This window comes from Ylistrum balloti, unplaced genomic scaffold (assembly GCF_031769215.1).
Source record: "Ylistrum balloti isolate Yb309-2 unplaced genomic scaffold, AGI_CSIRO_Ybal_v1 Utg370030, whole genome shotgun sequence".
Classification (NCBI taxonomy): domain Eukaryota; kingdom Metazoa; phylum Mollusca; class Bivalvia; order Pectinida; family Pectinidae; genus Ylistrum; species Ylistrum balloti.
The window spans coordinates 132,303-155,335 of NW_026782093.1; the positions used below are offsets into that span (position 1 = coordinate 132,303).

At 34.2% G+C, this 23,033-nt stretch overlaps 1 protein-coding gene across 1 annotated transcript; it reads left to right on the forward strand.

The window, feature by feature from the left end:
- The first annotated feature begins 1,591 nt into the window (after positions 1 to 1,591).
- Positions 1,592 to 23,033, forward strand: LOC132548862 (peroxisome proliferator-activated receptor alpha-like). Its single transcript, XM_060212759.1, has 8 exons — positions 1,592 to 1,676; positions 10,224 to 10,291; positions 16,912 to 17,041; positions 17,339 to 17,436; positions 17,769 to 17,913; positions 18,383 to 18,582; positions 18,864 to 19,242; positions 20,773 to 23,033. The coding sequence occupies exons 3-8, from the start codon at positions 16,960 to 16,962 to the stop codon at positions 20,976 to 20,978; spliced, it is 1,110 nt and encodes a 369-aa protein (XP_060068742.1). The 5' UTR covers positions 1,592 to 1,676; positions 10,224 to 10,291; positions 16,912 to 16,959; the 3' UTR covers positions 20,979 to 23,033.

Consider the following 23,033-nt stretch of genomic DNA (forward strand, 5'->3'; position numbering starts at 1 on the left):
AATTTTTTGCGCTTCTTAGGTTGCACAAATATTAAAAAAGACTCGTTTCATAAAATTTCACATGAATGGGAAAATCGTTTTAAGATACTTTTATGAAGTTATAATATAGATACTTTTATGAAGTATACATAGTTCCGGGTATGTGATATAGTTCTGGGTGTGTTATATATAGTTCCGGGTGTTGTTATATATAGTTCCGGGTATGATATATAGTTTCGGGTATGATGTATAGTTCCGGCTGTGTTATGTATAGTTCCGGGTATGATATAAGTTCCGGGTATGATATATAGTTCCAGGTGTGTTATATATTTTCCATGTGGGTTATATATTCCCAGATGTGTTATATATAGTTCCGGATGTAATATATAGTTCCGTGTGTGTGATATATATATCCCTGTGCCTTTCATATGTTTACGGGTGTGTTATATATAGTTCCAGGTATGATGAGTAGTTCCGGGTGTGTTATATATAGTTCCGAATATGATATATAGTTCCTGGTGTGTTATGTGTAGTACCGGATATGATACATATTTCCGGATATGATATATAGTTCCGGGTGTGTTATATATACTTCCGGAAGTGTTATTTATAGTTCCGGGTGTTTAATTCTGCGGAAAGTACAATCATATATCATGTTACCAATTAAGTGTTAAATATCAAAATCTGTGTGACGTCTTTACTTTCTTAATTTCAGAAAAAAAAAATTTCCGATGCTGGGAAACATTTACTTGGCAGGGGGTCGCAAGACTTTGCCTTTGTAATTAAGTGATTATATATGAACGGACGTCTCTATGACATTAAAAGGACTCTTCTGGATAACAATTGCTGCGTCTAAGCAACATGCAGTTAGGACCAACCCATTTTAAAGTAGCGTGAATTCGTTTGCATTTGGTCTATTAGAGGCGTATTATTTTTGGAGACAAACACCAAAATAAGGAGAAAGAGCAGAAGCGAGGTCGATGACCAGGTATTTGTGAATGAATTTATAGAAGCGTTCGGCTGAAGCTCGAAATCAGTATTCTGTAGTCTTTGCTGTAGGTAAACAAGATTAACTATAATGATCACAATTTTTTTTAAAAAAACATAATGTAGCATTATGGCAAGCGGATTTTAAACACAATACCAGTTTGGTGTCGTTTTAGGAACAGTTCGTTAACTGTTTATGAACGTTACGTCGATATAGCATCATTTTCCCTGATTACTGCCAAATCTAGTCATATCTCATGATAAGTTTTTCCTACACAAATATCTTCTTATTTTTTCGCGATATATACCTGCGGAGTAAACGATATTCAAAATCCTGCATAACATATTCACTATCGTGGAATTCGCATCAAAACATTATATGAAGATTTTTTTTTAAATACATGTATGACAGAAGTCAAATTTTGGAGAAACATATTATTAGACCCAGATGGAGACATATTCTGCTGGATATAGGTCTAAACACGATCCCGACTAATGCAGGTGTCGCACCAGATTTCCCCTTTATGCACTATGCCGAATTGGCTTTCAGCCAGAGACTGCCTCACGGGTCGGTTAGAACTAGGTTACGGCGCCGGAGTATACCACAGTTATATACTTAGATGAGAGCGAGTGGTTGTGTAGCTTAAGAGCTCCTCGCAGCGTTACACCATCTCATTGGGATTAATTAGTAAAAATTCTCCATCACCATTGTAAGTACTCATTATATAATGACAGTGTTTTGTCCTTTTGAAGTACATATTATTTTGATTTTTTATAAAAAAAAACTAGAATTATTGGTGGTGTTGTAGTGGTTTTGTGTTATAGTATTCATTGCAAAAAGGGGGCACTATTAAAGTAAAAATTCACTTGATGATTAAAACCGAGGACAAATATCACTGTCTGGTGACATCACTTTCGTTTTATATCATTTCAAAATAAATTGTATTTTGTAGTGTGTAATGTTTAAAATGGGTGTGGAATTGAAATCAACTTCAGTATAAGCATTCAATAAATTTTAAGAAAATGTTTGAATTATTTTTTTTAAAGTACTCCTACATAATTTTTGTTTTAATTGGCAAAGATCAGTTTGTTTGTAAGTGGCAATACGCAAATACAGTACATTTTGGAAAGCTGATTGTCAGTGGAATTTTTTCGCTGTATAAATATATATATATACCTACATATTGACATAATTTGTTTATTTGTTATGAAATGCTTTCTTGAATTTATTGTCTTGTTTGTAACTAATGGCATCCCACGAGTGAACGTGCATATTCAGCAAAATATCAGAAAATTTTATGCTTATCACGTTTTTCCGTACACGGAGATGGGCTTCCGTGTAAATGACCACAAATGTCAAGAGAGAAAAATCTGCAATTAAGATATATATTCCACATATTTTGGTCTGAATTATTATAAGAGAAATATACTGTGAAAACATTCCATTTTTGATTCATTTACCTGAAATTTCTGAATCTCATTCGTTTTTGTCGATTCTCGTGAATAAACTTCTTGACTGTTAACAGAATATCTCAAAACGCGGTCTTTGCCGTTTCAAAATAAATATGGGTATTTACGGTAAGGTTTACATGTACCTAGTAAGTATTCTGTGTTCAAATGATCAATGTTTACAAGTACCCCCCTTAAAAATTTTTATTAATAATTGATATATAGTGTTTTTAATCGCCTTCTCGTTCTATATTAAAATGTCTGCATTTCATCACCATTGTAAACCATATGGGTTAGATCTCGATACATAACAGTCAGAAGTATTTGATAAAAACTGATGTTTTCTTTTCAGTTTTCATTTCTAGTTCCTTTTTCAGAGAATAATTATCATCGTTAATTAGATATGATTGGCTTTAGTTTGGTTTTATAAGGCAGCATATGTTTGTGAATACGTTTATTATTGCCTTTTATAGATTGCCTAGTTAATTACACCAAAGTAAGGTTTTCCAGTTGTATTCCGGAAATTTTATCGAGATTTGGTTGAAATGATTAGATTCAGTTGAGTAGGATAGGGCTTGATGGTGAGTTAAAGCATGGAATCAAAATTACCTATGATCAGTTGTTTACGGTATGATAATGATGGATAGGGTTCACAGTGTAAAATAGGGTGTATAGGTTATCATATTGTGTAATGAGAGGGGAAAATTGTGTATAATAGCTTGTACGGGGGTATAGGGTAATAATAATTGGTAGGGTTAACTGGGATATCATGTAATAATGATTGATATTGTTAACAAGTGAAATGGGATTTTATGTAATAATAATTGATAGTGTTAACTGTGATATTATGTAATAATGATTGACATTGTTAACTAGTGAACTAGAATTTTATGTAATAAAAATTGATAGTATTAACTGGGATATTATGTAATAATGATTGATATTGTTAACAAATGAACTGGGATTTTATGTAATATTAATTGATAGTGTTAACTTGGAAATTATGTGATAATAATTGATAGTGCTAACTGGGATATTATGTAATAATAATTAATAGTGTTAACTGTGATATTATGTAATAATGATTGACATTGTTAACAAGTGAACTGGGATATTATGTAATAATAATTGACATTGTTAACAATGAACTGGGATATTATGTAATAGTAATTGATAGTGGTAAGTGAACTGAGATTTTATGTTATAATAACCGATAGTGTTAACTAGTGAACTGGGATTTTATGTAATAATAATTGATAGTGTTAACTGGGATTTTATGTAATAATAATTGATAGTGTTAACTGGGATATTATGTAATAATAATTGATAGTTTTAACTGAGATATTATGTAATAATAATTGATCTTGTTAACTGGGATATTATGTAATAATAACTGATAGTGTTAACTAGTGAACTAGGATATTATATAATAAAAATTGATATTGTTAACAAATGAACTGGGATTTTATGTAATATTAATTGATGGTGTTAACTTGGAAATTATGTAATAACAATTGATAGTGTTGACTAGTGAACTGGAATTTTATGGAATGATAATTGATAATGTTGACTAGTGTACTAGGATATTATATAATAACAATTGATAGTGTTAACTAGTGAACTGGAATTTTATGTAATAATAATTGATAGTTTTAACTGGTGATAAGCCTTACTCATGTTAGGGTTTACTAGGGTTTAATGCCATAATAAACCTTACTCATGATCATGTTAATTGGAATATTATGACATGATAATGTAACTCACGTTAGGGTTTACTTGGTTTTATGACAAACGGCAGTGATTACTGAGAAAGAATGATGCTATATTATACTAATGCATAGATTTATACACCTTTCAAATATATCAGAAAAAAAATCTGGTGACATGTTCAAGCCAACATTACGTATACATCACGTGGCATGTTTGAGGCAACATTATGTATATATCACATGACATGTTTGAGCCAACATTATGTTTATATCATTAAATAACATTTAATGCGAAAACACACTTTATATTAAAAAAAAGTTTTCTTTGAATATCTCTGACCAAAGGATGTCACTTTGTTATACAAGGGGAGAAAACTCTTACTGAAATACATGTTGTTGCTAATGAGATATGGTAACGATAACATTGCTTGGAATTCTCACTGTCTTATTGGATTAAAATAATGCGACCAAATTGTGATGGATTTCTGGAATAATCAATACATTAAAATCAAGCACATTCTACCTCAACAGGGACTACTGACAATATATTTATCCTATCATTAACCGTTAAAATATTTATCATTTAGTAAGTGATTTTGAAAGCAGTTCTAATGTTAACATAGGATTATTAGAATTATACAAGAATAAATTTATATACATAGTTCTATCGGGATGATGACTCCATTTGTTGATTACGAAAAGTTGTTGATTTAATAAATAGTATTCGTAAGAATAATATAATATTTTCAGAAATTTTATGAGCTAAAAATACCACTCATCTACAAACATTGCGGTATTCCACGGGATCATTATGACCACGTGACCAGGGTAATCCGCGTGCTTGGAAGCAGACACAGTCTAAACAAAACTCAAAACTCCCAAAGTTGTGTTTTTGCATTAAGCATGTTTGATGAAAATATATTTCTTTTTCATTATAAACCAAAGCGATATAGAGATAGAAAATATTAAATAATCGATATAGAGATAGAAAATATTAAATAATCGATATTGAATTTACAAAATAAAACACATTCTTTGAGAGTGGGTTTTGAGCATGAACGCTTAGAGGTTTACAATACTAATTCATTCTAACGAATAAAATAGAGTAACCCTAAACCAGGGTACAATAGAGAAACCTTATACCAGAGTACAATAGAGTAACTCTAAACCAGGGTTCAATAGAGTAACCCTAAACCAGGGTTCAATAGAGTAACCCTAAAGCAGGGTACAATAGAGTAACCCTAAACCAGGGTACAATAGAGTAACACTAAACCTGGTACAATAGAGTAACCCTAAACAAGAGTAAAATAGAGTAACCCTAAACCAGGATACAATAGAGTATCCTTATACCAGAGTACAATAGAGTAACCCTAAACCAGAGTACAATAGAGTAACCCTAAACCAGGGTACAATAGAGTAACCCTAAACCAGGGTACAATAGTGTAACACCAAACCTGGTACAATAGTGTAACCCTAAATCAGGGTACAATAGAGTAACCCTAAACCAGGGTACACTAGAGTAACCCTAAACCAGGGCACAATAGAGTAACCCTTAACCAGGATACAATAGTGTAACACTAAACATGGTACAATAGTGTAACCCTAAACCAGAGTACAATAGAATAACCCTAAACCAGGGTACAATAGAAAAACCTTAAACCAGGGTACAATTGAGTAACCCTAAACCAGGGTACAATAAAGTAACCCTATACCAGAGTACAATAGAGTAACCCTAAACCAGGGTACAATAGAGTAACCCTATACCAGAGTACAATAGAGTAACCCTAAACCAGGGTACAATAGAGTAACCCTAAACCAGGGTACAATAGAGTAACCCTAAACCAGGGTACAATAGAGTAACCCTAAACCAGGGTACAATAGAGTAACCCTAAACCAGGGTACAATAGAGTAACCCTAAACCAGGGTACAATAGAGTAACACTAAACCTGGTACAATAGAGTAACCCTAAATCAGGGTACAATAGAGTAACCCTAAATCAGGGTACAATAGAGTAACCCTATACCAGATTACAATAGAGTAACCCTAAACCAGGGTACAATAGAGTGACCCTAAACCAGGGTACAATAGTGTAACACCAAACCTGGTACAATAGTGTAACCCTAAATCAGGGTACAATAGAGTAATCCTAAACCAGGGTACAATGGTGTAACACCAAACCTGGTACAATAGAGTAACCCTAAATCAGGGTACAATAGTGTAACCCTAAACCAGAGTACAATTGAGTAACCCTAAACCAGGGTACAATAGAGTAACCCTAAACCAGGGTACAATAGAGTAACCCTATACCAGAGTACAATAGAGTAACCCTATACCAGAGTACAATAGAGTAACCCTAAACCAGGGTACAATAGAGTAACCCTATACCAGAGTACAATAGAGTAACCCTAAAGCAGGGTACAATAGAGTAACCCTAAACCAGGGTACAATAGAGTAACCCTAAACCAGGGTACAATTGAGTAACCCTAAACCAGGGTACAATTGAGTAACCCTAAACCAGGGTACAATAGAATAACCCTAAACCAGGGTACAATAGAGTAACCCTAAACCAGGGTACAATAGTGTAACCCTAAACCAGGGTACAATAAAGTAACCCTAAACCAGGGTACAATAGAGTAACCCTAAACCAGGATTATTTACAATTGTACTGTTCTGATAACCCTAATACAGGTAGATTATTTAACCCTAAACCAGGGTACAATATAGTAACCCTATATACAGGGATTATTTACCTGTAGATATACCCTATATACAGGGTATAATAGTGTAACCCTAAACCTAGATTATTTACTGTACTGTTCTGATATAGTACCTATATACAGGTAGATTATTTACCTGTACTGTTCTGATATACTACCTATATACAGGTAGATTATTTACCTGTACTGTTCTGATATAGTACCTATATACAGGTAGATTATTTACCTGTACTGTTCTGATATAGAACCTATATATAGGTAGACTATTTACCTGTACTGTTCTGATATAGTACCTATATACAGGTAGATTATTTACCTGTAGTGTTCTGATATACTACCTATATACAGGTAGATTATTTACCTGTACTGTTCTGATATACTACCTATATACAGGTAGATTATTTACCTGTACTGTTCTGATATAGTACCTATATACAGGTAGATTATTTACCTGTACTGTTCTGATATACTACCTATATACAGGTAGATTATTTACCTGTACTTTTCATACCTATAACTATTAAACAGTATATACTGTGTAAATTATAGGACATTTCAATAACCATTCTTTCTGATTTTGGTAAATTGATATAAAATTGTTAACTAGATTCCAGCTACTTCAGGTATGTTACAAGGATACAACAGAATCACTCAACTGAAAACTTGTTGTTATTTCATTGGATACTTAATCAATAAACTATAAATTTATAAGTATATTATGCACAAAATAACATTGTGTAGTCATCAAGCAGCATGATTTTACTCAATAATGAGAGAGAATATGTATTACATTGTACTCAATACCGTATATGGACATATTGTGTAACAAACGTATTGGTGTTTATCAAGGGATACGTGGCACAGGTTTGTATAATTAGCATATTTTTGAATATACAAATACATACATTTGACAAAATATTTACATATGTAAGTCATATGCTAAATTATGTCGAGCGCTAGACCGACGACCTAAATAAAATTATGTAGGCGGTTGTAGAGATATCTTGTATTTCCAGTAAATATATCGTCATACACGATATTCTGTCTACCAAAAGACACGTTACTTAAGTCATATTGGTGGTTGATGGGAAATATGTGAAAGACGTTATCACCTGACTTTATTCACGTACAAAAACATACAGCTTGCAATTACTTATCATTTTGATAACTACATCACTAAGAGATTTTCCAGTGATAAGTAAGTGGGTTTTCCCCGGGTACTCCGGTTTCCTCTTACAATAAGACCCCTTGCGCACTTACGTCCGGGCCAACAAGAGTGATTAGCATAAGTTGAAATAACTTGTTTCGCAATTGTTGTAAAATAGATAAAGTAATCATTTCAACCATCACCATCACATTCTGCAATATTATATACCTCTGTGTCGATGTCACTTTGCTATTTTCTATAGATAAATTATGAAAACAGTATGAACCATGTTCAACACTGGTAAAACAGGTGGGAGAACAACACAGGTAAAACAGGTGGGAGACCAACACAGGTAAAACAGGTGGGAGAACAACACAGGTAAAACAGGTAGGAGAACAACACCGGTAAATCAGGTGGGAGAACAACACAGATAACATAAGAGGAAAAAACACAGGTAAAATAGGTGGGAGAACAACACAGGTAAAACAGGTGGGAGAACAACACTGGTAAAACAGGTGGGAGAACAACAGGAAAAACAGGTATAGAACAACACAGGTAAAGCAGGTGGGAGAACAACACAGGTAAAACAGGTATAGAACAACACAGGTAAAACAGGTGGGAGAACAACACAGGTAAAGCAGGTGGGAGAACAACACAGGTAAAACAGGTGGGAGAACAACACAGGTAAAACAGGTTTAGAACAACACAGGTTAAACAGGTGGGAGAACAACACAGGTAAAACAGGTATAGAACAACACAGGTAAAACAGGTTTAGAACAACACAGATAACATAAGAGGAAAAAACACAGGTAAAATAGGTGGGAGAACAACACAGGTAAAACAGGTGGGAGAACAACACTGGTAAAACAGGTGGGAGAACAACAGGAAAAACAGGTATAGAACAACACAGGTAAAGCAGGTGGGAGAACAACACAGGTAAAACAGGTATAGAACAACACAGATAAAACAGGTGGGAGAACAACACAGGTAAAGCAGGTGGGAGAACAACACAGGTAAAACAGGTATAGAACAACACAGGTAAAGCAGGTGGGAGAACAACACAGGTAAAACAGGTATAGAACAACACAGGTAAAACAGGTTTAGAACAACACAGGTTAAACAGGTGGGAGAACAACACAGGTAAAACAGGTGGGTGAACAACACAGATAACATTAGTGGAAAAAACACAGGTAAAACAGGTGAGAGAACAACACAGGTAAAACAGGTGGGAGAACAACACAGGTAAAACAGGTAGGAGAACAACACAGGTAAAACAGGTGGGAGAACAACAACGGTAAAACAGTTGAAAGAACAACATTGGTAAAACAGGTGGGAGAATAACACAGGTAAAACAGGTGGGAGAACAACACAGGTAAAACAGGTGGGAGAACAACACGGGTAAAACAGGTGGGAGAACAACACAGATAACATAAGTGGAAAAAACACAGGTAAAATAGCTAGGAGAACAACACAGGTAAAACAGGTGGGAGAACAACACGGGCACAACAAGTGGGAGAACAACTCAGGTAAAACAGGTGGGAGAACAACACAGGTAAAACAGGTGGGAGAACAACTCAGGTAAAACAGGTAGGAGAACAACACAGGTAAAACAGGTGGGAGAACAACACAGGTAAAACAGGAAGATACTTTAAATACTGTTACAACATTACTGCATTCATGTTTGAGAAAGGTGAAAACACCAAGTGATGTACATGTGTGGGTTGAATTAGCTCTGATGAAAGGGCAAAGTGAAACTAGTGAAGCGGGAAATACGTCAAAATTCAACTGCCGCATCAGTGACCATCGAAACGAAAACAAAATATATATGTATATATATATATCACCTTTGTAAATTTTATGATGTGAACTACTTTTATAATTGTTTTTTAATAATATGTTCTATGGATTTGAAGCTTGAATACTGAAAAAAGAATGAGTTGAAATTTAGAAATATTTCAAATATTAATAATGGATTAGCAAAAAAATAAAGTTTCGAAATAAGAACAATACAACTGAGTTTCTCATTTTTACGTTATTCACAATCAGAACCCATTGAAACTTTAAAAATGGTTATTACGCAATGTAATGAAATTGGTGTAAAACGTAAACATTGTGATGATTCTGAGATCAAGAAGCCGTTGTTGACCTACAAAGTACCAAAACCATTTCTGAGAATAGTTATGACTAACTTATATATTGATAAATATCTCTAATTGAAACACATCTCTGTTTTAGGTCAGGAATACCAGTACATTTAGCCATAGCGAAAGCCCACTCGTCTCGGTGCAAGGGTTCCGTGCAATGTGAGTTTACTTTTACAGTTTCTTATAACGACCACGGAATGAATAAATACCGGAGAGAGGTACATAGAGTTAAAAAATGGCTATTGTTTTACAAGGGAAGGTGTAAATATATCCCCTCCCTCCACGGTGTCAAAGGTCAAAGATCATGTATACCTTTATGATCAAGTCATCTGCTCATAAGTGAAAACGATTTTTTTTTCTATCCACATTTCAGGCTAAACGTTACGCAGTTACGGTTTTAGCGTATTGCCAAAGACTTTGGGACTAGTTGTTACTACCAAGCCTAGTTTTCTGATTGGTTGAAATATTCAAACGGATTATCAGAGACATCTAGCGGCAGGTGTATGCTATAAACAGTGCCGCCATCTTTCAAAACAAAATCATGTGTGCATAATGTCGCTTTGAGACAACCAAATTTGACAGACTACGAAAAACATAGATTGAGATTTGCGTCAACCAGGAACTAGCATTGCTCTGGTTGACAGAGGATTTTCCAAGTGGGACAAAATGGCGGAACGCACAGAATTATGGGGTCATTGAAAAGCTATTTTTAGCAGTCTGTTTAAAAGTCGGCAAAAAGTGATAATCAGCGACAGTAAGAGTCGTAAAGAGTCATCAAAATACTTTACCAGTCGAAAATGTGTTTCAAACAGAGCAATATATAATCGACATATTTTACAATGTTGAACACAAGCCACTGTCTTTACCAATGAATTATTTCCTATCTTGCTTGTTGCTATAACGATTTTAAACTCATCGTCCTGATTTTTGTTGACTTCGACTAGGATAGTATGCATTAATATACACAGTAATTATTTCATTTGGATTTGTTGCTCATATTTTTTCCATACCAAATAATCCCGGAAATCAATTCTGGCGGCCTCGCAAAATCGTTCATCTTTCCACGAAAAAAAATATAAAAAAAATTCAAGAAAAAATTGCGTTGTTTATGCGCGGGTTTTTATGGTAGTAAAAATATCATTTATAATCTGTAATATAGTTTTGTTCTGGTTCAAAATCCAATATCAATGCAAGTGACATGTTTTGAAGTATAAAATGTTTCCGTAAATTTTTCGTGTTCATTTTGCACAACTTTCACTGATTTGATGGAAAATGTTTTCGAAATTTCAAATTTGTCCCTTGACAGTCATCTTCGTTAAAATTGTTTTTGCATTTGATGGATAATATCTCACATTTGAAGTTACAAAAATATATCTGTTATCAACATCCTTAGCTTTTAACTTATCTCAGTACTTTGATTTAACGTGTGGTCGTTTGACAACATGCGATCTCTGAGCCAGACAAATCACCCCTACATCTAGTGACGGACCCTCCGCCTCATCTCTGACAATGACTGACTATTCATGGTATCTAGAATTCAAATCAAAGCTTTTGAAATTCAAATACCTAACGTGAACATCAGCGATGGGCAGATTGCGTCGTGATGATTACGGGGCACTTTTCTGGTTTTTATTTAAAACTGTTTTGCAGTGGGTAAATTTACATCGATGTAAATGTCAGTTGAGATTTTACAAGACACTGCTGCCAAAATTCATTTTTTAACAAAGTTAATATTGAAGTCATTTTAAGGAGACCCGACCATACTTAATACACAAATAATTCCCAATTTGTGGTGATTTATCTTTCTATTTGTGTACCGGGCGTTTTGCCATGGGGAACAAAATCACGAGAAGAGATGAGAGCACGGTTTACGCCTTTTGAAAGTGACTGTAAGGGAAGATCTTATCTGACTCCCAAAAGTGACTGTGGGGACGAGAGTGAGATGGGATTGACCACAATACCACTACTGGATATTCTCGAACTAGTCATGGTTTTTTTTTTTGGTTGGCGGAGGCAACATATGAATTAAAACAAGATCTACTGGTAACGGAAACCGTTTCTTAAATTCCTGAAACTACCCCTACTATCATAAAGTAATGCTAATTGATGTAGTTAATAATTCTACTCTACAGCTAAGCCTATCTACTCTAGAACAAGAAACCCGAAGAATTCTGGTGTACAAACTCTATATCACAGAGGCAGTCAACACAAGAGAGCTGATATACCTACAAAGTCATTACTTACATATCTACACCAAAGATGGAAGAACTAGCTTTCATATACAAAATTAATAATATTAAAGTTACAGAGTTTTGGCGGCCATGTTTGTTCAGTCAAAAAAAAAAAAAAAAAAAAAAAACTGATTCCACCTTGGTTTTCCTTGTATATGATCACACATGTTTAATCTTACATCGAACTGAAAACACTTAAATTTCACTTCCTGTGGCGGCCATCTTAGATTTTGGGAAACAAATTTAAAAAAACAAAAAAAAAACCCAAACAAATCTTGACATGGTCTTCAATATTCACACCGAGTTCATTTCAATCTGACCAACGTTTTTTTTTTAGTAATGGCTCGTTATATATTTTAACCAATCAGGGGCTCTGGTCGCCATATTTAATGGATAAAAAACTATAAGATGTTCACTTCCTTTGGGGGACTTAATACATCTGTGTATATATCATCATACTGTTATAAAAGTGTTAAAATGTACATTTATCATGATGGTATATATACATAGTGAATGTGTTATCTAATAACACCCCACTCCAAAAAAAAGTTCATGATAACTGCACCGGAGACAACCCACCCAAGGACCAATTCTATATATAAATTAACAATGTAGGCTAATAGGAAGCATTTCTGCGATATTTTGTATCTGCAGCTATGCGCTATAAGAGTATTTTAAGTGCTAATATTGAAATCTGTCTAACAATTTTAAATATATTCCACTTTGTAAATATTGTTTTGTATCTATTTTCGTAAATAAGATATTAATTTCTTTTTTCAATTTATTGTTTCTTTAAGAAATTTTTAAAAAAAGACATTAAAAAAGAAAGTAAATTTGGAGAAATATTAGGGTTTTTTTTTCATTTTTCACAAAAATTTAACAGCTCATTGGAATACTTATGATACATAACCATGATATAAAAGTTTCAAGAAGATTTCACGTTTAATTCTGAATGGATCGAGCCTCCTTAACACAAATCCGATAAAAATTAAATAAATGGTCTGTCACATTCTTACATAAACTAAGTATAAGCAGCATTTCCTACCCTGTAATTAACTATTTTAATTGTCCGGAGATAAATCTGTAGAGCCACTAGTCATTTTTTTCTACTCCTAAAGATCGTGTAGTATACCTGTCACTAGGCATTGGAGGCTAGGTACCAAAATGATAAATACACGTACAGTTAGATCTTAATTCATCATCATATGGATTTATGTGACCTGACAGCATCGCGGTATATGACTTAAGAGATATGCAGCGAAGGATGGTACCTGCTGGCTCTAGATATGTACAAAATTCTGTTTGCTGTCTGCAGGGCAGGCAGTTTTCATAGCCAAAACATGAAGGCGGTTTATATCTTTCCTTTTGGAAACATATCTGTTCAAAAGTCCAGTCACCTGTGAATTATGTGTCGATACCAGACGAAAAGGAAATGATGTTTAGCCCATATTACAATTACAATCTGTGTATATAATGAATGATGAGGGGATAACCCTTGTAGTTCAATTAATTTTCTACAATGATAACTTCTTTCGAATTTAACAATACTTTGTAAGTACTCGAATACAATACTACTACGCATACTACAACACTATAATACAGTACTACAATACTATAATACAGTACTATAATACAGTACTACAATACTATAATACAGTACTATAATACAGTACTACAATACTATAATACAGTACTACAACACTATAATACAGTACTATAATACAGTACTACAATATTATAATACAGTACTATAATACTATAATACAGTACTATAATACAGTATTATAATACTATAATACAGTACTATAACACAATAATACAGTACTATAGTACTGTTTGAACAGCTTGATTCCTGTTTTCACTGAAGCTTTTTTTTAATTTGTATATATTAAATCCCAAGATATGCAGGTTTAAAAATGTGATCATATTCATTATATACAGACATAAGATAATTATCTAAGTATGTTTTTGAGACGAAAATTTAGAAAACGATAACAGTTATAAAGCTTATTTTGACTTCTTCAATGAATATGTGTAGTAGTTGTTCTGATAAACCTTGATAACGTTGAAAGTCATATAATAATTATCCTTGATATCATACGTCAAAGTACTGATACAAATTGAAAACAACCTCCCAGAAATGTAGTCAGTTCTACAACAGATTGATCGTCTACAACTACGCTAAATCTAACATGGCCCATCTCTCTCCCCTAACCTACACTGAACTATGTGACCTATTCACCCCTGTTCTTGTCGATAATTGGTAATGATATAATGACATAGAGCGGCGGTTGTTTCTATAATTGTACACACGGTAAAGGAGTATAAGATCCCATCTACTACATTAGAATACTATGAATTCAGAGTGGATGGTGGCTGGGCGTTACATAAGCGCTATCTAAATTTATCAATGCGTCATAGTTTACACGGTCTGGTATTATAAATATTTTTTCTGATCCTGCAGTTTTTGCTTCTATCGTGAAATGATGTTCATCCTAATCCTGGTCTAGAAGACTGTGATAAAGATCTATATATATTTCATCTAAATATTCGTAGTTTATGAAACAAATTTTCTTCCTAAGAACAAGTATTTAGTGAATATAGTAAAATTTGTATAACCAAGACTTACCTCCCTTTTCTGTAGCAGACGGTGATATCCTCCTAGACAATTTTCACTCATTCCGTAACGACAGCGGAACTCGTCTAGCTTCGTATCCTCTTGTCGAAGACCAGATGTTGAGTTTCATGTAGAGGAAGTAATATGGACAGAAGACAGATTTTCACTTACTAAATATTTGTGATGTACCAGCAAACTGTCCGCAGTCCTGCTGGAATCACTTCTAATACTCCTTGGAAACAGCACCAAATCAAACTCCTTCTGTAAAACAGTCGTAGGTGACATTAAAGAGTAGACAAAACCACAAACTCATTTACAACATGAACCCTTTCCATCTCCCTGATGTTATAGACAAACTGACAAGGATTGGATACGGGCGCTCCTCACTTCTTGACCCAATTTTACTATCAGACACGTTCTTGTTTTCTTTTGCTGTCATGATCATCTAAATTTGTTGTAATTGTTGTCCGTATGGCTGATTTTAAATGTCTTAAGAAAATGGTCTCTTTTCCTAATTTCACGTCGAAGTATATAGACCCTAACATCTCGGCCAACGACGCTACATTAGTAAATCTGACTTTTGAGACTGAAATTGTCAAGAAATTTACCAGAAAAATAATTTGCTATGACGAAGCCGACTACGACCTTTTTAACAATTAACTTGACTCGACGGACTTGACCGTCTTTTTTCACGGACACACTCTTCCGACGAAATATGCGACCAGTTTACTCCCAGTTTTCTGAAACTAGCTGACCAATGTATTCAATTACTGTTCAACCGACTGACAAACTTTGGTTCAAGTCCGAACTTCGACGTGAAATTAAAAAAAGAGACCATTTTCTAAAGACATTTAAAAATAGCCATACGGACAAAAGTTACAATAAATTTAGACGGCAACGAAGCCATGTTAAAAATTTAAAGAAAAGAACCAAGGATTTATTCTACGCGAACATGAACGATCTACCAGAAAATTTAACTGATTCTAACCCCCAAAAAACCTGGAAAACAGTCCGTGACCTTATTAAGACATCTAATACTATAGACAACATTCCACCCCTTCAAAACTTGACAACAGGAAATATTGATGGCAAAGAAACAAATATATTAAATGACTATTTCGTATCGATATCAGCTAGTCTTACTTTGATGTACCGACTCAGGACAGTAGAACGGACGCCTCTGTATCAGATATACGTTTTTGAGACCGATGACATTGCTGAAATACTTAAATCCTTGAACATCAACAAAGCACTATGACCTAGCATTTTCAATAATAACATGTTTTTAAAAAAACGCCTCTCACTCGGTTGCTGTGCCATTATTTTGAACTTCTTCAAATTCTGGAATTTATCCGAGAACTAGTGAATATAATAATTTGCGAAGTAAGGATTACACTTGAATTTGCTAGTAATATGTATTTTAATCACCATATCCCACACAACAACTTAGAATGGATTTTTTGTCCCTTGAAAAAGGCGTCCATTGGCCGAAGGGGTTATCGAGACACCTACATTTACCACCGCTCTCGATTTTACTTTTTTACTAAGTAATTTGTTTTATGTTCTGTGTATGTAATGTAATTTATGTAATATATGTATCTTGAGGCAGGTGGCTTCGAAAACTTGACAATTTACTTGTCCGTACTTTCATTATTACTTCATTGATTGTATATATATTATTTATATATATATATGTTTACCATCTGATTAATTGTTATTATATATATGTGGGTAGTGACTAACCAGCCACATTTCCGTTGAATTACCACAAAAATTACCTATATATAGGAACACAAATATACAATGATAACAACTACATAGATTAGAACTAAACGCAATAATAATATGGTGCTCTATTTTTTCACTCTGCAGATATTTTTTATTGTGTTAAATTCTTTAGAATGAAAAAACATCGTTGAATATATTTTCAGAATCAAAACCTTAGCCGGAATTCATCATGATTGCATAAATATTCAGGCATGGCACACGGGATACAAGTGAATGATGACTGTACTGTGGTGGCGGTGACAAGAACCAATCAACGACAGAACAACAACCCACGTAAATATCCTCATCCTGTCCATTGTCCTGTTAATGTAATGACAAAAATAATCATGCGGTGAATTTTAGTTAAACGAGAATTAAATAAAATATTGCAGTATCAATCATTATAGAAACTTTTAAAAACCATTCGAACGTCATAAGGACCAGTCAAGTTTGTCATGTTAGTTATGAAAATACAATATCACATAACGAGTTTATTGTCTATTTTGCAATTTTTTTTTTACTTTGAAACAATTATATTTTTTCACCTTGAAAATATACATGTTGAAAGTTTTGTATCTCATGCTTTTGTAGAGAAAATAAAAAACCCGGACGGACATATTCTTTGCAAGATTTGTGGCGATAAAGCATCTGGTTACCATTATGGAGTATTCTCATGCGAGGGCTGTAAGGTAGGTTTTTTTCAGAAAGCACCTGGGCAGGTTAAGCGAATCTTATTCTATTCACCAGTTAATATCACAAATTAAAAAGAATTAATGCACGATGACCGTTCTTTCATAAACGAGTCTTAATTATGTTACCAATAGCTTTATTTTAATTCTTATCAAAAACCCATGAATGAATTAGCACTTACTATTTTCTTTAGTAGGTATTGTATGTATAATTAATATCTGTATCATAGTCGTTCGCTTTATTTGGATACTTTCCAGGATAATTTTTTACATTTCCATTTTCTAAGTTGTATATGAAACGTATTTGATGGTATACTTGTATATGTATGCAGGGTTTCTTCAGAAGGACCGTGAGACAAAACATGGTATACAAACCATGTGAGAATCCCAACGGATGTTTGATCATGCGCATTAGCAGAAATCGATGTCAGTACTGTCGAATGAAAAAATGTATTTCTGCCGGGATGTCACATGAAGGTAAATACTGGTTTCCTAATGGTTTTGTTTATTCTTTATCATACTTTAAAAACAAATGTTTGGGACGCCCCTGCTTGGACGTGCTACCGTGTGAGTGATACTTGTTTGAAAATTTGAGGAGTGAGGGTGTAATCTGAAATATGATATGTCCTGTTGGTAATTTTGATTGGCTTAGCAACTATTCATTAAACACAATTAAGAGATAGAACGGGGGTGTTCATCAAAGTGTTACAAACACCTCAATCATGAATCCCAAAAGACAGAAAGAAGAAGAAAAAAAAAAACAAAAAACAAAACGATTTCCATGCGATATGTCAATAGCTGACGGGAAAACATACAAAGTAAATATAACGCCGTCTTTGAAACATATTCTGTTTTTACGAAATAAAAAAAAAATACCGAGGAATGGTGTTTTGTTAAACTTTGGTTTAGTTAAAGAATAATTCCGTTTCTTGTTCCATGTTCGTAGGCGTGCGGTTAGGCCGATGCCCTAAAAAGGACAAGCCTTCAAAAACAAAGTTTTTCAAGTTGCCCCAAACGTCCCACGGGTCTGTTGACGTCGATAAGCAAATAAAATCCGAACAGATGGTACTAACGATTCACGACGCCTTCAAGTCGGCATTCAGGTCATTTGAAATATACTGTGCACGATTCAGCAACTCTAATCAGGTAAGATGTATATCAGTAAATAACTGCACAGAAGTATAATAATATCCTAAAACAGAGTTTCTTTTCATGTCTTAATAGTTACAATCATTATAACATCGATTTGAACAGGTTTACATACGGTACAGAGGTGAAAAGAATTAATAGAATGTTTCATAACAACAGCGCTAATATTTGTTTAATCAACCGAACAAAAATAAACATGGATAACAAATCGAGCATTTGGTATAGTTTTAATGTTTGGGTTTGCACTCCTGTTCATTGTCGTTGTTATTTCATTGAAGAATCCAACAACAGTTACAACAGAATCAGCGGCAAAAGCTGTTTATTCACGATACTTGCCGGGAATAGTGTTATTCCAAACAGCATTTGCGAAAGAGATTCCACACTTCACACAGATGACATTAGCTAGCCAAAGACATCTGATTAAGTCTAGCATTCTTGAAACAGCTGTGATACATGGTAGTCTAAATGCTGACGTTTCCAATGGTGAATGGATTGACAATAAACTGCAGTTTGTGGTACCACAGCACTATGACCTTGAAATCGGAACACTGGGGCATTTATTCCAGGACATGTACAAAACCGCCAAGAAGCTTCAGAAGCTCGAACTCAATGATGTGGAACATTCCCTCCTTGCTGCTATGTTGTTGTTTTGCTCAGGTATGCATTTGTCTTTTTTTTGGGTATTTTGGATCCTTAACAGTGTTGGCTCACGTGCACTACAAATGCCAATTTGTCAGAGTCAACAGCAATTGTGTTTCTTATCTCGCCAAATACGTCAGGATATGGACCTATTAATCTAAAACAATATATACTTTTAAGTTGCCTCGTTATTAAATCCTACACTGAGATAATGACATAAAATTTCTTAAAAGTCTAGCGTTATTATGAAAATATTTGAAAATCAACTGAAAGTTAAGATTTTTTTTATTTATAACATAGTATATGCTTCATGTGAATGGAACATGCTCATTGCAAATTAACCATAAAAGGGATGATTAGAAAACAAGTACACACTTTTTTATGACTTGTCAAATTCATCATATACAACATGTTGAAATACGTGTAACATGTACAGCGATGATTAGAAAAATATTGAACCATATTGAAAGTTTTATTGACATCTGGTAGACATATCCATCCGTCAGCTGTTTCGACTAATGAGCGTTTGATTAAATTTTGACCAAATTTGGTCTGAAACATTTTTCGATGAACTTGGGTTCACGTTACCCTGGGGCTGAATGGGCAGGGCGAAATAGAGGATATAGAAAAATAAGGTAAATCCTACTAATTTTGTAAGACTGATTACATTTTGTACAAATTTGATCTGAAGCATCCTTGGATGAAGGTATTCAGTTTGATATTGAAACACCCATGGGTGGAGGACATGAAAGGAAATGAAGGGGAGAATGACAATATGTGAGATATAGCCACTGCTTTAAATAATTGTTCTTATCCTTGAGGAATGACTGAATTTTGCCCCAATTTGGTCCGAAGCATCTTAGGGCGAATGAATCTAAATTTTGTAGAAACGATGCTTCTGATATGAATTAATATGTTAAATGCTTTTCATTTAGTTTAGATCAAACAATTTGGGCGAACTAACCAGTGACCGATACAGGCCCTATATATATCGTTTTCACAATATACAAGAAAAGCTTATTACGAATTTCTTCGCGTCATAGCTGATGAACGAAACACCTTGCGATAAATCCATAGGGACTAAATTTCACATAAATTGTGTGTCTGACACCTATAGGGGTAATAGGGCGTGGCCAAAGAGGGAGAATATGGCAGATACTTGAAAATAATTCTCTTGTGTAATCCTGGCCCAATTTGTTCCGAAGCATCCTCGGATGAAGTTAAGTCAGTTTTTGCATACGCGCTGGGTCTCGGCCCACCTCGGACGGTAAGGGCAGATCTAACAGGGGAAATAGAAAGAATAAAGAACATGTTTTTAAATGGTTTTGAAAAAGGAAAAACAAACTTTCCCTATCAATGTTAAATTGTATTTTGGAAACATGTTAATGAGGTTTGTCCTTGCTTTTTGAATGACAACCCATTACATAGTATCCGGGATATTTTAACATGAAAATGATAACAGAGATGATTAAACCAGTTTTTTCCGTTATGTCCTTTATCAAATAATTATTGTGCGTTGATATGATTTTGAACTGTTTTGTTTTGTAGATCGACCTGGAGTAGAGAACAAGTACACATTAGAGAGGATGGAACAAGAATTGTGTTTGTCTTTAAAGTGCCAGATGCTGTTAAGCCATGCAGATGACTCCCTTGTGTTCCCAAAGACAATTGAAGTGATGACAGACCTCAGGTCGATCACAACTAAATTCTTAGATGAAATGTTAAACGCAAAGGTCGAAGTGGAAGATACATGACGTCAGATTCAAAACATTTTGTCCACTGGAGGTGTGTTTATGATGGTGTATTTGAGGTTTCATTTGTGTGTCCATGAGTCTGCACGTTTGTGTTTGAAGGTGAGGGTGTATATGTTGGAGGGTGAGTGTGTATGTGTGTCTTTGAGAGTGAGGGTGTACGTTTGTGTTTGAAGGCGAGGGTGTATATGTTGGAGGGTGAGGGGGTATGTGTGTCTTTGAGAGTGAGGGTGTACGTTTGTGTTTGAAGGCGAGGGTGTGTGTTTGTATTTGAGAGTGAGGGTGTATATGCGTCTTTGAAGATGAAGGTGTCTTTGTAGGTGAGGGTATGATTTATCGTTTTATGACATCTGCTTATTGAATATTTATATCTATATTTAAACTTATATATTTATTCGGTGACCGCCTCATATTCCGAAGGTGCCATGCTCGGAACATCCTCTAGTCCGAAGGCCCGAAGGTCCTATAGTCTGAAGGAAGACCACTCCGAAAAATATTTTCCTTTTTTTAAATTATTTGTCCTATAACTTTAATCAGAACACTTTACTGTAACTTATCTTTTAGATTACCGCGTATTTTCTAATGCAACAATAAATAAAAAGTGCTAGGTTCGAAAAAACTTTAATTTTGTAGGACTGAACTGTAAAACATCATTATCAGGTTGTACTTAAGGTATCCATGTTCATATACTATAACATGTTTATTACTTCAATGTTTCAATATTCACAAATCTCTCTGTGGCTTAGGGATAAACAGTGATGATAATTGTGATACTCTTTTATTTAATCTCGATGGAGAGATTTGAAATAACAATGAAAAGTGTGCTTGTGTAACCATGGTAAAATACTAGCCGCAATATACCGTTAAGCTAGAGAGAACTTCTCTTTAGCTCGATTTGTTAAGCGTCAGACTAGTGCGTCAGTGGTCCCGGGTTCGATTCCTAGAGGGGGCATTGAAATATAAAATGACCTCTGTTACACTTGGGTCCAAACATACCTACAATATATCTATGTCTAGAGGATATTATCACTGCCTATTTATTTATGTCTTTTGATTTTTCTTATATCATATACCTGAACTCATTCTTTTACATTCTTTCAGAATATGCAGGCTTTGGCATTTGTTTCAGGGTGAAACTGTAGTATGAATGTGATATATTGTAAAGCAGAATCAAAAATCGTTTACAAAAACAAAACATATAAACAGAAAATGATAGAAAGCGATTAATAAATTTACATAGTATTTACTTTCTGAAAAAAACTCTCATACAGAAATGAAACATAAAATTTCAAAACGTGAAAAAGATGATTTACACTTTGACTGGTAGTTATGTATATTTTGAGTCCCTAATTAGACTCTTTAAAGGTTTCATAAATAGTTTATGCTTTGCCTATATCTATTGTATACATTACCTTAACTAGGTTCTTAAGAGCTCGACACTTTACATTCGTCGTTCTTAATATATAGTTATTTATGACACAAATAAAACAAGTGTTAACTGTAACATTACCCATTACATAAGACCCCTAACTACATCTCCAGTCGTCAATGATGATTATCATAGAATTTAAACATATACGAAAGTCTGTGAGACAGGTCGGCGTACAACTTTAAAAGTTTTAACTATAAACTGGTGCATGATACTGGCAGGGAACTCAGACGTACACCTATAAAATGAAACTTTCGATTAATTTCCTGATCAGCCATTTGTCCGAACTAAAAATGAACATAACTATTGTGTTTCAGATGTCTTAATTAATATCTTTACCAATTACCTCAAAAATCGGTATGTAAATTTCAATCAATCAGCAACCTGTATTTGGCAGCCACTTTGATGACAATATCATTTTAAGGACACCATTTTAGAGAGTGTCCTACTGATATAATTTTCTTCAATTCTCATCTCGATTCGTTATATAGAATATGAAGATATAGATGGATAGGTGTTAACCAATCAGGAACCAGTAAATGGCGGCCATCTTGTCAAATCAGAAAACGGAAGTTGTTGGCGCCATCAACATCCTTCGAAGTTTAGTAAAGATCCAATTTACAGTGTTT